This window comes from Amphiura filiformis, chromosome 13 (genome assembly GCF_039555335.1).
Source record: "Amphiura filiformis chromosome 13, Afil_fr2py, whole genome shotgun sequence".
Lineage (NCBI taxonomy): Eukaryota > Metazoa > Echinodermata > Ophiuroidea > Amphilepidida > Amphiuridae > Amphiura > Amphiura filiformis.
Genome location: NC_092640.1, coordinates 20784155 through 20801564, shown reverse-complemented (window position 1 = coordinate 20801564; position 17410 = coordinate 20784155). Strand labels below are relative to the sequence as shown.

General features: G+C 36.4%; 1 protein-coding gene across 1 annotated transcript; it reads right to left on the bottom strand.

The window, feature by feature from the left end:
- Positions 1 to 7644: 7644 nt before the first annotated feature.
- On the bottom strand, positions 7645 to 17002 carry LOC140168096 (UDP-glucuronosyltransferase 2C1-like). The gene is made up of 5 exons (XM_072191403.1): positions 15549 to 17002; positions 11651 to 11707; positions 10861 to 11020; positions 8583 to 8802; positions 7645 to 7954 (listed from the first exon to the last, which is right to left on the bottom strand). The coding sequence occupies exons 1-5, from the start codon at positions 16425 to 16427 to the stop codon at positions 7675 to 7677; spliced, it is 1596 nt and encodes a 531-aa protein (XP_072047504.1). The 5' UTR covers positions 16428 to 17002; the 3' UTR covers positions 7645 to 7674.
- Between the last annotated feature and the right edge of the window lie 408 nt (positions 17003 to 17410).

Genomic DNA, 17410 nt, shown 5'->3' with positions numbered 1-17410 from the left:
TCTCAATTCATAAATGAGTTTAAACATGAGCTACAATTAATGTTTGTTGATTAATAAATAAAACTAATTTTTTGACCGAAGTTACCCAATTTGTCAACTTTATAATGACTTGCATTTCGGAACTATTTGCACACACGGTGTGCATCGGCTCACGTGGTCACATCAGCGCCATATTTGTTCTGATTGTGCAGCTCAGCGGATTGTCGTTTGTGCTTGTCTGCATGATGGAATATGAAAAGTTAGTTGAAAAGTGAGACTGCAAGGATGCATAGACCCTTGTCTATGCACGCAAATGCATTCCAATTTCATGCTGTCGTGGCTGGTGTCTTGGCTGCAGTTGTTATAAGCTTATATCATGTAAGCTTATAATACGTGAACTGTCATAGGCGATGACTGACTGTGTGTGAGTGTGATACACAGATGCATTTTGCAGTTTGCTGTTTATGTAATGCTTTCTCTGTGCAGAAACACACTTATGTCCTGGTGGGACCAGCATGACCATAGGCCTACTAAAAAATCCAAACAACCCCTAAATGTGGTTATTGAGTAACCCTATAAAACAACCCTTTCAAATGGGTCATTTCATTTGACCCCGAAATGAGGTCATTAAGTAACCCAATAAGGCAACCCTTTTGAAGGGGTCATTTCATTTGACCCCGAAATGTGGTAATATTTTGACCCCAATGGGGTTACTATTTGACCCAAATACGTAGTCATTGCAATGACCCCGACCAATGGGGTCAAAATGACCCCGTTAGTGGTATGGTGTTTAGTTGATAACTATGCTGGGGTCAAAAATGACCCCGTTTGGGTCATTTTTTGACCCCGTAGTTTTATAGAATATGAGGGCGAAATGGAAATAGGAGGAGCAAAAGTGAGAAAAAACGGGGAGAAAGAGTGGCAGAGATGATCCTAGAGAAATCAGGGAAGACACAATATTACGCACACGTAAAAAAAAGCTAAAAGAAACGGGTAGATGGCGAATGAGTGAATGTCTACAAATAATATAGGCCTACTGTATCAGCCAAGTAGACAACGTGTGTCAATATTTGCTTCAAATTAAAGGTGGAAGACACGCATGATTTTTCAATTTGTCAGTTGCAACCAAATCTAATTTACATAATTATAATAACCTGCCTGGCGGCGTTTTGATGAGTCTTCTATATACTGGTTGAGTCATTATTTCTCAGATCATTATTATATCCACATGTAGGCCCTATAGTATTGCATGTATGTAGATTCCGCATAAGGGGATATTTTCGTACAGTTTTATAGCATTTTTTGGTCAGCTATAAGGCCTGAGTCAATATTGTGGGTTCTTTTCACATCTTGAAATGCCAAGAAGGCATGAACTTCGAGTGCTGCCAAATGAAAGAGAAAAAAATAAATAATTAAAAAAAAAAATTTCCCCACCGGGAGTGACACTCCTCATAGGACTTGTGTCAATATTCCTATTTGGGGCCTTTTGATATCTCCAAATCTGAAGAAGGTATACTGCCCCCCCCCGTGTGTGACAGTGGTATACCACAATATATTGCCCAAGCCCCATGGTTCAGCCATGGCGTGCTAACCGCCCTAGTTATTATTTCTGTTATCTCTTTCAAATCCTGTGATTGATTTCTTTGAAAGATATCCAAGTCATTCCATGTTTTGAAATTATTTTTACCATAACTGATAGATTGATGAAAACGACAGCATCGATGTAATGTCATCCATCAACTCGACATAAAAAATGTATGAAACTAAATTTTGTCATTGAACCAAACGTAACCAGTTCAAAGTTCAATGTCTAAAAAAGTAGGGTTATTCTGACTAACATACTGCAATAATCAAAATAGGGTGTCCGTCAAAAGGACCAAAGTATAGAAAAATGACACAGTATCCACATTTTGGAAAAAATATAATTTTTTAACTGGTTAGGACCACTTTTTACAACAACAAAAAATCAGCGCAGGCGCACTTCTCGGGTTCGGTTTTTGAAGTCCCGCAACCCCTTTCCAAAAAAAAAACCTAGTACGATAAAAAGAAAATTATTCTATAATTTCGACGGTATGTTTTCTATTTAAAAAAATCCATATTTTGAGCAATTAACTGATGTCACCAATAGGTCTGCGTTCATTTCGCTCATTAAACCATCTGTTGCATTATGACTTGTATGTACAATGATTGCTATCTGTGTACAGTACAAAATGAGCTAATGTTCTATTTATATGACATTTAATAACAATGAATGTGAACATGTTAAACAATAGGCCTACATTAAATAGGTTAATTATAATATGAATTTAGATCACTTAATTCTAAACAACTGGTATGATATAATTACTGTAGCATAATGTACTATTAAAGTGATAGAGTTGGGAATGTGTGTTTTGGTTTGTTTTATTGGTAGGCACAATAAAATATACAAATCAATATTTCATATATTATTCCTACTTAAAAATACATTGAATAAATAAAAGAAACATAAATAAATAAGCGAATTCATTAATTCACTTATTTATTTATGTTGAATAATTAATTTATGTTAATTAATTCATTTATTAATGTTAATCAATTAATTAATTGATTAATTAATTAATTATTAAGTGAATTGATTAAATTTAAAAAAAAAGTTGTTTACTTTCTTCCGTGTCAGATACATTGTTGCATCTCAAAAGATATCAATATCGACATCAGCAGTAGGTACATCAATTATAGTAATAAAGCCCTATAAAGATAATTCATTAATGCTGTTATCAGTGTTAGATAGTTTCTTACAAATATTTATTAATACCAATATACTTGCAGCAGATAGCTACTTCATCAATACTAATATCAGCAGTAGATAGCTACTTCATCAATACCAGTATCAGCAGTAGATAGCTACTTCATCAATATTGATATCAGCAGTAAATATCTACTTCATCAATACTGATATCAGCAGTAGATAGCTACTTCATCAATACCAATATCAGCAGTAGATAGCTATTTTATCAATGCCAATATCAGCAGTAGAGGCTACTTCATCAATACCAATATCAGCAGTAGATAGCTACTTCATCAATACCAATATCAGCAGTAGATAGTTACTTCATCAATATTGATATCAGCAGTAGATAGCTACTTCATCAATACTGGTATCAGCAGTAGATAGCTACTTCATCAATACTGATATCAGCAGTAGATAATTATCTTCATCAACCAATATTATCATTAGATAACTACTTCATCAATACTGATATATCAGCAGTAGATAACTATACTTCGTCAAAGTATTCTTCGGTCAGATACATTGTTGCATCTCAAAAGATAACTGTTGGAGATAGTCGATTAATCATTCTGTGACGCTCTCCAGGCGAAGCTTGGATGACTATTGGTTGCCCGTTAATAACAGAGCAGATGGTTTCAATAGTCTAGGGCTAGGCCTATTATGCATCATGATCTTTTGAATTAGTGCATTTCGACACATAGGACCATACAAGCGAAGTTTAACAAGCTGCGCTTGCAATATCGTATAGTAGATATTAATCGATTATAACACGTTCCTTTGTCTATAATTTTTTTACCCTACCCCATATGTCGTGAAATTGTCTTTTTCCTGACGTATTTAAATGTGTTTGAATACAAAAGCTCAATTTGAAGGAGTATAAACGGTTGAAATCGAATTCGAATTATACACACCCCTATACTGGTATTTGCTGTCAAACGGAGACCCTGTACTTACCTATCCTAACGGCGACGTAATATTCTGCTATAAACAAATTAACAAACAATAGCCTATACAATTTATTTTTGGATTTTAACATATCAACTAAGAACTTATTTTTTTAAAAATTAACAATAGCGGATGCTCTCTCATTATGCATTCTTAGACTTTCATAAAAACGTCCAAGATTGCTGGCGAATATACCCCCATACCCACCCACACGCCACACATTCACCACTCGAAATCAATGCACCCCGATTAGAACACAAATAAAAACTTATAAAAACGCTATATGAAGGCTTCCCGTAGCCTGGACTTCCTTGCAAAAAGAGTTGTGGAAAAATGTTATTTTTTATTCAATGTCGTACATGTAGCTCTAGGGAAAAAGAGGACGTCATGGCGAATTTCTTTTTCTATATAAAAAGAAGAATATCGAGAAACAAAACCCATTATCATAACTAGTTAAACAACATGGGAAATAAGTACATGAGTGATACAAAAACACTGAAAGCTGAGGTTTTCGGGTATATGCTATTAATTGAATATTTTGAAAAAAAAAATGAAATGACAAGGAGGGCACATGTATACGGACGGGAATAGCGCACACCCGTAAGAAAATAATATTGAAAGCAATCTTAAATTAAGCGTGAGGGCGCTAGAGGACTTTTAAAACTGAAAATTGCAAGACAGCAGGGGACGGCACAGATTTCAGATTTATCCAAATCTAAGTGATATATTCTTATTGTCGTGTTATGGTCGTGTAATTTTATGCAGGTCCACGATCTCCGGCCATGATCAATTGGATAGGTTTTCCAAAAAAGGTTGACATAAATATTTTTATTATGTGTTGTAACAAAATTAATACTTAGCCAAAATTTAAAATTGATATAAAAGGTTTGTCTTCTGGTGGATCACAATGATGTCTTTCATTGGTTAAAATTTACGTCACTCATTCATTGCAATGTTTATCCACGACGTCTTCGATTTCTGAAAAGTTTCTTATTATGATAAAGTGAATCCTCCGACTCTCTATAACTGTATACGCAAAAAAATGTAGTAACCTTTATGTAACTCTGTTTGTGTTATGCGGCCAACGATCGTAAATTGCCCGCATGAATATTCAACCAAAAAGGTTGAATTTTCAATCTTTTGACATCCCGAATTAGGAACAAATCGTTTTCGATATTCAGTCGGGTGTTTTGATTTCTCAATCTTTTTTCAATCAAAAGCAGTGAGTCTTAATCTTTTAGCGATTAGAGTTAGGGGCAAATCTTGTTCTATTCGATTGTCTGTAGAACGGATTGATTTTCATTGTTTTTCAATCATTTGCCGTCCCGAATTAGGGACAAATCCTTTCCAGATTAAAAAGGATTGAAATATTCACTCTAAAAAAGTTTGAAATTTCATTCCATTCCAAACATGTGCAACACATGTCATTTGGTAGTACATTCATTCATATTCATTCATATTTTATTTTCATCAATCATCAACATCAATATACAAGTGATACTAACAGCTCAACAAAGTAATAAAATTAAATGTAAACAAGAGTCAATGGTATAAATAAATATCAATACATTTAAGCAGTAACAATTAAATCAATATAATTAAATTAGAATAGCATTATTATGTATGATTGAACAAAATACACTTTATATGTATAATGATTAGGAGTACCACATGATTGAATAGTGAAATCAGTCTACAAAAGAGTTAAACCAAAAAAAAAAAAAAATACAAAAAAAAAAAAAAAATTGAAATTTTTCAATAGGCCAATTTGAGATGTACACGTTCTATTTTATTGGGCAATATCAAAGACTCTAGATACAAAATCTACTACTGTGCCCTATTAAAGAGAACTGGATCATATACCTAAAAGTATAGAGAGCCTAGGATTCACTCTATCATTATTTAAAAAAAAACATTTGAAGAAATTAAAGAGCCCTTGGAGTAAGAACTGTACTGTAATGATTGACAAACACAATTTCAATTAATGACAAAAACAAGTGTTTGTAATCAATCAAAAACCAAAGTTTTATATCAATTTTGAATTTAGTCTGAATCCGTAAAATATTTCACCTCTCAACCTTTTTTAGGTCAAGGTTGTTTTTAGTATTATGCAGCGAGCCATTGCTGAGGCTTTTTCACATGTGCTGACAACTCCAGAGAAACAATGACGCCATACACTGTTGAAATATATTTAGTTGATTCGAATGATAATGTCATGAAGTCGTAAATTCTGAAGTCAAATTCAAAAACCAAAACAAAACATTGAAGCAGCAGTAGATAGCTACCTCATCAATACTACTATCACTATCAGCAGTAGATAGCTATTTACTTCACAAAACTGATATCGGCAGTAGAGGCACTTTATCAATATCGATACAGCAGTACATATGCACATCAATTATAGTAATAAAGCCCTATAAAGATAATTCATTAATACTATACTGTTATCAGATTTAGTTAGATAGTTTCTTAATATTTATTAATACCGTACCCATACTTGCAGTAGATAATTACTTCATCAATACTGATATCAGCAGTAGATTACTTCATCAATACTGATATAAGTAGTAGATTACTTCATCAATACTGATATCAGCAGTAGATTACTTCATCAATACTGATATCAGCAGTAGATAGCTACTTCATCAATACTGATATCAGCAGTAGATTACTTCATCAATACTGATATCAGCAGTAGATTACTTCATCAATACTGATATCAGCAGTAGATTACTTCATCAATACTGATATCAGCAGTAGATTACTTCATCAATCCTGAAATCAATAGTAAATAACTACTTCATCAAGACTATTATCAGATAGCTACTTCATCAATACTAATATCAGCAGTAGATAGCTACTTCATCAATAGATATCAGCAGTAGATAGCTACTTCATCAATGCCAATATCAGCAGTAGATAGCTATACTTCATCAATGCCGATATCAGCAGTAGGCCTAGATAGTCATCAATAGCGATATCAGCAGTAGATAGCTACTTCATCAATACTGATATCAGCAGTAGATCGCTACTTCATCAAGACCGATATCAGAAGTAGGTAGCTACTTCATCAATATATATCAGCAGTAGATAGCTACTTCATCAATACCAATATCAGCAGTAGATAGCTACTTCATCAATACCAATATCAGCAGTAGATAGCTACTTCATCAATACCAATATCAGCAGTAGATAGCAACTTTATCAACACCAATATCAGCAGTAGATAGCTACTTCATCAATACCAATATCAGCAGTAGATAGCTACTTCATCAATAGATATCAGCAGCAGATAGCTACTTCATCAATACCAATATCAGCAGTAGATAGCTACTTCATCAATAGATATCAGCAGCAGATAGCTACTTCATCAATACCAATATCAGCAGTAGATAGCTACTTCATCAATACCAATATCAGCGGTAGATAGCTATTACTTGATTACTACTTATGTCAGCAGTTACTATTTCAGTAAAGATTTCTATAAAGATTGATTACTATAGTGAAATATATACAATATTATCATATACCTGAATACTCAACCAACATGACGTGCACACTACTTGAAACCCGGGGTTACCTCGCCCTCAATGGCCAGGTACATGAAGTCTTCATAGACTTACATGTTAAACATGTTTAAACGCATCTTTATAAGGCACGACAGGAAAAAAGGCATCAGAAATATGAATGTCGTAAATTCTGCACATGTTAATTTTTTAAACATAAAATTGCGATTGTCCAATCAGATTATGTGTCTACGAACTATAGACCACTCCCACTGACGAAGAATGCTATATACACATTAAAAAGACTAGTTTTCGGACACCGAAAATGCCGTACTGCGCAGGTCAGTAACTAATCACGTCGCGCCTTTGCTCTGTATGTCAGACGCAAACTAGTCTTTGTATTTCGGTATTTGATAATTCATGTCCCTGCCGTATCACAATGCGGATTTGGTAGCTGCTGGTAACATATTTCTAGCTTTGCTTCTGTTTAAAATTATTTCGATGACAAATCAGTTTGTAACCTTTCACACAGCAAGTAGTGCAAATCACGACAAATAACGTAACAAAAGTAGCAATCAAAATAGCAACATCGAGCATATAGTATTGGATAAAGTTCATATCAGCCCCACGCGGTCTGAGATGAGCACCCCCGTATTTGAGAACATGTTCGATCCAAAATACAGCTCTTTCTCGAGGTGTTAAAGGTTGGTCTTTGTGGATGTTGGACCAGTGTTCAGCCGCATCTTTGTATCTGAAATTCGAAAAACAACAAAAGAATTCAGGGAATATAAAGGAGGAAATTATTTCTTACATTGCGACTTTGTGCCCGATTTCTTCGCTGCGGAGAACCGATCAACGCAACGGCAAAACGTCTTACCGTTTGAAGTTGCGATGATGCGATTACGGTTCTATACAGAGTTTTGGAATTAAATCAACTACTGGAACTTGCAACTTTACGACGTTGCGTCTGGAACCACCAGACTTCATCAGGCAACTGACCCGCTGGGCTGGTCACGTGATAGACGGCTATAGGTATCGTCCCGATGGCCCGGTCCCGTAAATTAAAGCGGAGTCCCTCTTTCTTGTGCAGTAATGCCCAGCCCAGCGGGTTAGTTGCCTGATGAAGAAGTCTGCAACCTGCTTGTAGTGCAGGGCGATATATAGTCAAAAATGTATTCATCTATTGCTATGGTAGTTAATCCGATTATCACTTCTACGGCGTATAGCTTTGTTGGGGGCTTTATTGTTCTTCTCTAAGTTTGTTGTCGCAAAATTATTGTCGTTGCGACTGCCATTTTAAGGGACGATTTTGCATGCAGTGATTTTTTGCAGCGACAAGCAAGTGCGAGAAATAAATGTGCACCATTATTTAAACCTACCTTTTCTGACTTAGCACCTCAATGGCAGCATCATGCAGATTTTTTTCGTCCAGGTTTTGTCTATCAAGACATAAAGCCACGCCCTTTTTACACATGCGCACTGCGTTATCCATTTGGTCTAAGCCATGTGGGATCAGAACCATCGGTACGGCGTTGTATAGAGCTTCGTATATGCCACCGAGACCAGCGTGGCCGATGAATAGTTTTGTCCTTGGGTGACCTGATGATGTAAAAATCTATTAACCAATCAACCAATCAATCAATCAATCAATCAATCAATCAATCAATCAATCAATCAATCAATCAATCAACCAATCAATCAATCAATCAATCAATCAATCAATCAATCAATCAATCAATCAATCAATCAATCAACATACCAATCAAACAATCAATCAAACAATATAAAATAAAACGGAAACTATTCATTTTGATAGTATTGTCGGTTTAGAGTGTACCTAATCAAAATGAACAAACTCATCAAAAAGAATAGACAATAATACAAATATATGAGTATGGATTCTACTCAGAAAAATGAATAGTGTGAAATTAGAGTGTAGTACCTTTTAAAGACCGAGTTAAAGTCCCTGGTTTACATTATATACGCGAGTTCGGCTGTTAGTTGTTCATGCTATCTACTGAAGATAGCATTTGGCGATTTCAGTTGAAATCCATACACCCGGTATGGAAGACATGTTCTTGATCTACCACACAAGAGGCGTAGATTTCAAATGAAGTCACCCATTCAGGTAACTCCATTTAAAATTCACACTCCCTGTGTAGAAGATTAAGGTCATGACTTCCATGGAAGGTGAGTGTCAAGTTAACTGAAAAAAACCCAGTTTTTCACTTCTAGCATCTTAGTCAAGCTAAAGCCAAACTGGGCTATTCCATTTGAAATCTACACATAAAATCTACACACCCCCTGTGGAAAATATTTGAAATATCTATACTACATGGGTCTATTGCCATTTGGTCTAATACCATTTGGTCTAGTTCCCATTTAGTCTATATTCAATTGGTCTATTACCAGAAAGGCTAATTGCCACTTAGTCTAATAATCATATAGTCTAATGTCCATTTAGTCTAACATTGTTTGGTCTAATAACCAGTACGTCTACTAACCATATAGTCTAATAACCATTTGGTCTAATATTTTTTAATAACCATTTGGTCTAATAACCATTTGGTCTAATAACCGTTAGGTGTAATACTTGTATGGTCTAATAATCAGTAAGTCTAATACCATTTTGTCTATTAATAAACTAAATGCTTGTAAGACTAAATGGTTTGTAGACCAAATGGGCATTAGACCAAATGGCTATTAGACCTATTGGTTATAGACCAAATGGGTATTAGACTAAATGGTTATTAGACTAAATGGTTTTAGACTTATTGGTTATTAGACTAAATGGTTATCGGACCAAATGGTTATTGGACCAAATGGTTAAAGGACCAAATGGTTATTGGACATAGTGGATATAGACCTAATGGGTTTAGACGAAATGGATGTAGACGAGATGGATATTTTACCAAATGGTATTAGACCACATGGCAAATCCCCCATCAGGTCAAGTGTGAATTTCAAATGGAATTAACACATTTAGGCAGCTCCATTCAACACTCACCATCCCTCTGTAAAAGATTCAGGGTTGAATCTTTATCATAGGGTGTACACAATTCAAATGGAGCTGCCTAATATGTTCATTCCATTTGAAATTCATACTCCACCGTGGAAGATATTAACTAAATCTTTCATAGGGTTAGTGTGGATTTTAAAATGTAATAGCCCATTGCGCTGGCAGTGACTCTTTCAGTAGAAGGAAACGGATAAAAGTGAAGACACCCAGTGGGGTAGCTGCCGGGGGGGGGGCAATTGCCCCCCTGGCAATGCCTATTTGGGCCCCCCCCCCACCCTAGCGCAGGGCAAAATAATAAAGGAGTGAGAGAGATGGAAAAAATGGGAAAAGAAAGAGAAAGAGAGAATCCATAGGCCAACGATATAGGGTGCGGATAGAATTTGAACAATTTTAAAATTTTGTTAAAAAAATGGAACTATATTATATCAAAATGAAGTCGCTATCCCTTGTATTCCTTTTTTTTTTTGCTCTTCACTTTTCCAAACCACCGAAAAAAAAAATTGGGTCAACCTTTTTTGAGGAAGGGGCGGCAAAATTTTTGTTTGGTGGATTTGGGCCCCCGCCCCATACAGGCTTGCCCACCCCCTGGAAAAAATCCCAGCTACGCCACTGAAGACACCCTCCAATATCATACATACCTAATAAATCATTCTGGGGCATCCATTGTACAATTTTGATATTATCGCTAACATTTTGGGTTATTTTCCCCGTATGTCGGAATATTACTCCATATGGTAGACCACCTAAAGCATTGATATACATGGATGCATCTTTTTCTCCCAAGGTGAGTGATGAACCCTGTCAACAAGAAAAAAGGTAAAAGTAAATAAAAGGCTATAAGTATAAAGGCAACACAAAATCAATCAATCAATCAACCAACCAATCGACCGATCAATCAGCCAATCAATCAATAAGTAATCGATCAATCAATCAATCAATCAATCACCCAATCACCCAATCAATCAATCAAACAATCAATTAACCAATCAATCAATCAATCAATCAATCAATCAATCAATCAATCAATCAATCAATCACGCTCATATTAATTTGATACCCGAATAATCAGTTGGCGAGGAAAAGCGGTAAAAGGTAGGTTTTTATTCTATCAGGCAGTCAAGTGCAGTTGATAGGGCATCATACCTCAGTGTGTGAGGTCCCGAGTTCGAGTCCCGGTGTGGTTGCAAAATATTCTCGTGAAAATAATTTCGTTAGACAAGGAACTAGCTGCTAAGGAGTGTCTTGGGCCACAGTGGTCATCGAAAATCTGTAAAGTGTGCAGAGGCTTGATATAGGTTGGCATGGCGTGCACTATATAATTCTCACATAAAAAATAAAATGTATTTATTTATTTATTCAACGGTAGGAAGCCGGTATATGGCAATTTTCTTGTATTGAACAGCAAACCAAACGAGACGGTCTACTTACCATTGAAACTATTATGACTCCGTTCATTTCAGGGTCTTCAACGAACATCTTAAACTCCTGTATAATTAAATGAAGTTGATTTACTCATTATGATCTGGTACTAAGAATATAATATGAATACCGGTAATACATGTAGTCACTTATTACCGGTAATAAGTGACTTATGTCCGGCCGTGTGAACACGACTTATGTCATCGTATTATAGACATGCATAATATAAATCATGTTGAAATACATACAACCCCTATGGAAGACACGACCTTAATCTCTAACAGGGGGGGGGATTTCAAATGGAGTCAGCCATTCAAGTAACACCATTTGAAATTCACATGTCCTGTATGGGCCAATGTCTTCCTTAGGGTTTATGGATTTCAACTGGAATATTCCATTCTCTAAAAAAAACTACATAATAACCCGACACACGCTTGTAACATTTCTGCAACGTATTCTGAAACGTCATGTCGTTTTAAAGACAGAACTTGTTTAATACATAATTTACAGGTGCATTTTTATGAAATCATTCGTCCAGAATATTTGCGATATTTTTTATGTTGCGTGCGTGAATTATCTCTTGCGTGACTAGCACGGCTCTGATGAATAAAGTTATCTGTCTGAAGTTGTATTGTTACATCATTTTAACATGTTAAACAAACCAGAAATGAATCTTGACTGAACCCGCAAATAAAGGGTTCGATTAACGTCATACTTTGGAAAACGGAATCAGAACGATCTAATTTAATTACGTTAATTATTGACCCAGTTAAAGTACGGAATTGTCGTAGGGCGCACACCACCAAATAAAGTCCCATGTAAAACCATTTTTCATAATTTGGTGGCACCAATGTCTTGGAAAACGGAATCAGAACGATATAATTTTATTACGTAAATTGTTGACCCAGTCAAGGGGGCGCAACACTAAATCACTACGCATTTTATGTAAGAACGAAATTCGGCTAATATAGTGCATAGTGAATATGAGATTGTAGCGACCATATTTACCGACATGTTCACTTTAAATCACTCAATATCAGCTCATATGCATTCGACAAGTGTCTTCAATGATAACATGCAGAAAAAACCGGACATTTTATCTCAAAAGCAATTCTCTGTGGCGGATGAAGACAACTTCCGATTTTGAAATGTGAGTGGTGAATTTAGTATATTTTTATGCCATATTTTTTGCACCGCGAAATAGCGAAAAAAGTCAACGGTCATCGATATATGCCGACAAAAGTTTTGGAATCTACAGAAACAGAGCTTTTATTTGATACCAAATTTATTTTGCCAAGTATTGCAGGGACGCCAGGAATGGCGCTCGAAGTAGGCCAAAATCACACGTTATCCTATGGGACGCTTATTTAGTGTTGCGCCCCCTTGTAACGGCCGGCGTCATGAACGCGTTCTTTTTACATTCTTCGCGTAAAATAAGAAATGCGCGTCATGAAATGTGTTCTATTTCAATCATGATGATAAACAAGGATTACGAAAAGTCACCCTGATGAATTATTATTGGGAAAATGCTTTATTGGCCGAGCAGGCACCTGCAAAGTCTAGAAATTGTATCCAAAAATCTTCAAAAAGGCTCAAAAATGGGTTTTAAAGTTAATAGGCATTGTTAATCTGCATGAAGCCATTTTGCTGCATATTCAGTAGGCCTATGCGAAAAGATCATAATTGTTGTTACTGAAACGGGGGGTGTTTATACTTCACACTCATTAACAAGTGTTTTCCAAAACAAAATGGCAAGACAGATAATCTAGAAAAGAAATTAAACTTGGTTCAAAGACGTGCTTAAATTGTTGACTGTCACTAGTTTTAGTGAGTTTTGTGCAAACTCTCACATATTGGAGGAAAAGTCGAAATATGTGATTTTCCGCGTTTCGGCACTGATCTTTAAAACAACATTTCTCTTGAACGAAATGTCGCAGAGACATGAAATTTTCGGTGTTGAGCTACAAATTTTCTGTAATTTAATTAATAAGTGACAAATGTGGATTTTGAAAACTTTTAAATCCTTGTAACGGCCGGCGTCATGAACGCGTTCTTTTTACATTCTTCGCGTAAAATAAGAAATGCGCGTCATGAAATGTGTTCTATTTCAATCATGATGATAAACAAGGATTACGAAAAGTCACCCTGATGAATTATTATTGGGAAAATGCTTTATTGGCCGAGCAGGCACCTGCAAAGTCTAGAAATTGTATCCAAAAATCTTCAAAAAGGCTCAAAAATGGGTTTTAAAGTTAATAGGCATTGTTAATCTGCATGAAGCCATTTTGCTGCATATTCAGTAGGCCTATGCAAAAAGATCATAATTGTTGTTACTGAAACGGGGGGTGTTTATACTTCACACTCATTAACAAGTGTTTTCCAAAACAAAATGGCAAGACAGATAATCTAGAAAAGAAATTAAACTTGGTTCAAAGACGTGCTTAAATTGTTGACTGTCACTAGTTTTAGTGAGTTTTGTGCAAACTCTCACATATTGGAGGAAAAGTCGAAATATGTGATTTTCCGCGTTTCGGCACTGATCTTTAAAACAACATTTCTCTTGAACGAAATGTCGCAGAGACATGAAATTTTCGGTGTTGAGCTACAAATTTTCTGTAATTTAATTAATAAGTGACAAATGTGGATTTTGAAAACTTTTAAATCCTTATAAGGGGCGCAACATTAAATCACTACGCATTTTATGTAAGAACGAAATTCGGCTAATATAGTCCATAGTGAGTATGAGATTGTAGCGACCATATTTACCGACATGTTCACTTTAAATCACTCAATATCAGCTCATATGCATTCGACAAGTGTCTTCAATGATAACATGCAGAAAAAACCGGACATTTTATCTCAAAAGCAATTCTCTGTGGCGGATGAAGACAACTTCCGATTTTGAAATGTGAGTGGTGAATTTAGTATATTTTATGCCATATTTTTGCACCGCGAAATAGCGAAAAAAGTCAACGGTCATCGATATATGCCGACAAAAGTTTTGGAATCTACAGAAACAGAGCTTTAATTTGATACCAAATTTATTTTGCCAAGTATTGCAGGGACGCCAGGAATGGCGCTCGAAGTAGGCCAAAATCACACGTTATCCTATGGGACGCTTATTTAGTGTTGCGCCCCTCAAAGTACGGAATCGTCGAAGGGCGCACACCACTAAATAAAGTCCCGTGTAAAACTATTTTTCATATTTTGGTGGCACCAATGTCTTGGAAAACGGAACCAGAATGATCTAATTTTATTACGTAAATTGTTGACCCAGTCAAAGTACGGAATCGTCCGAACCACACAGTATACATAACAGGTGATGTGTTAATATGCCTGTGAATATAATATACAGAGATAAAAAAAAAAGACTAGTTCGTGTCTGAAATTCTGACAACTAGACAGAAAATGCCGTACTGCGCAGGTCGGCAACCAATCACGACGCGCCTTTGCCCTGATGTCAGACGCGATTTAGTCTTTTTATCTCTGTCTTTCATTATAGGCCTACATGTTGGCCTAAATGAAAATGTCAAGGAAGATTCAGGAAGATTCGCACAATGGGGGTGGTGGCAGGGACGTACCGTGGCCGTTCATAATGGGGGAGGGGGATGGGGATGCAGAAAAGGCAAATTTTGCCGCCTCTTCATCAACAAGCCGAAAAGGTTGTCCCAATTTTTTTTGATGGTTTGAAAAAGTGAAGAGCAAAAAAAATTCTTTCTTTTTTTCGGCACTGCTTTTACTCCAAGGGCTCGCTCCTAAAGCCCCCCCCCCCACCCCCCAACTAACGCATGGGGTAGGTGGGAAAGACTTTTTAGGCATGTCTACTATATAGTGGGGCAAGCACATTTTGACCAGTTCCTGTAAATAACATATTTGTATAAGTAAATTCGTTCAAAATCAGTCTTACCGGTTCTAAAGGCTTCGCTGGCTCATTCATAAGTCCTCCAATAGAGATAACATTTGGCGTAGTTGGAAGAGCAAAGTCTCCTGCAACATCTGCGTTGACAAGCCACAGTTCTGCCTTTCTAATCAACTCAAACAGCGGCGTTTCTGGACACAGACCTTTATCCTCTTTAATCTTCTCAATATGATCCGAAGATATCATATAATATGAAAAAATAGGTAAAATAATTGTCTTTGAAATGACATTAACTGTTCTTTGAAATAGTGACATATCATCGGATAAACCCGTCATTACACCAGGGACATAAGACATCGGGGATGGCACGCGGAAAATGTCTTCGTTGAAAGTTGGGAATCTCATCGCGGGAGTGAACACTACGTAAGGTACTCCTAGATAGCAGTGGAGTAGATACTCGCACGTTCCGAAAGGATTCAGCAATATCAAATCGAATTTTTCACTCTTGAGTTTCTCAAGCGCACCTGCATCATTGAACAGGTGATTGCAGTCTTCGTGCAAGGTTTCTGAAAACGAAAAGAGCTCACTAACCGTCGCGTTCGGGTTGGTGACCAAGTTAAAAAATGTATGATGTCGTTGCAGGTATACATCGTCATCATAAGGTAGCTTGAAGGTGACCATTTCGGAATAGTTTTCTTCCGAATTTCCTCGATCTTTAAGGATGGAGCTTGATAAAATGACAACACGATGTCCACGTTTCAAGAGTTCGTGAGATAAGACGCTTTGAAATCGAATGTGACTTTGGAGGAAGATGGTTGTCGCAGGATGAGCGACTAAGATGTTTGCACTGGTGGCGCACCGTGGATATTGCACCAGTGTGATTGCGACGAGTAGTAGCAGCTTCTTAATAAGCTCCATCTTGTTCATCGTTGTTGCTATACGTGATAAATTTTGTGATGACTTTATAATACCGCACTTTGAGATCAGGTCCTTAATTGTAGTTGTAGCATCGACTGAAGCATCTAAAGATTGTTTTCAACATTGACTATGATAAAGCGAGTAGAATAAAGCAATCTCTTATTTTGACACAAGTTACCTTCTTCAGATTATGTTGACCACATTTCCATATCCGACGTCAAACAACTTAACAAGCTTGCAATGCAATACATACGAGTTCATAGGCACACTGATATCGTAGCTATGCCGTACTATGGTAGGCCTACACCACTTTTCTTCAAAACCAATTCACAAAATGTGATCTCAATGTCATGCAACGTTTGCACAGAAAACATACATTGAGTGGCGTTTCTTGTCCGAACCAAGTTCTTAATTGAATATCGAAAAGTTCAATGCAATGATTTGTGGCAGCTGGTGGTCGACGAACTCATTCTCGCGCAACCATTTACCAAATTGTAAATGCAAATTAATAAAGCAAAACAGAACTCTAAACTTAACCGAACCCACTGCTTATAGTCCACAAACAATAATGACAGTGATAAAATATTGTAGAGATAAAAGTTATATCAGCATGCTGGTAAACATAACAGGTTTAATCAGTCGTAACCAACCTTAACCGCGTTTAAATGACAAAGCGTATAAAATACTACCTATTGGACCAGAAAGGTCGCGTCGTTGCAAAGTGACGCCAAAAACTACGTCCTGAAAAAGGGATGCCGATTTTACGTTGACAAATTGACTTAAAGGCAAACTTACATAATTCATCTTTGAAAATGGTATTATTGTGAACTCGAAGATACTGTCCCAGCAAACACAAAACGTTTTTGAAATATTTTGAACAGATTATATTTTGGGTTTTGGTAGAAGGGGCTGTGCAATAAATAATTATGTGTACCCCCGGGGTGGTGAATTCTCAAAATGGTGTGCCAAAAATCTTTGTCCCCCCTTTTCAC

Bases quoted from the DNA above. Each gene is read 5' to 3' on its own strand.
- LOC140168096 (XM_072191403.1), bottom strand. From the start codon at position 16,427: ATGAACAAGATGGAGCTTATTAAGAAGCTGCTACTACTCGTCGCAATC. The intron at 11,021-11,650 runs GTAAGTAGACCG...TCTTGTTGACAG, and splicing joins GAGTCATAATAGTTTCAATG to GGTTCATCACTCACCTTGGG. The intron at 7,955-8,582 runs GTAGGTTTAAAT...TTCGAATTTCAG, and splicing joins GAGGTGCTAAGTCAGAAAAG to ATACAAAGATGCGGCTGAAC.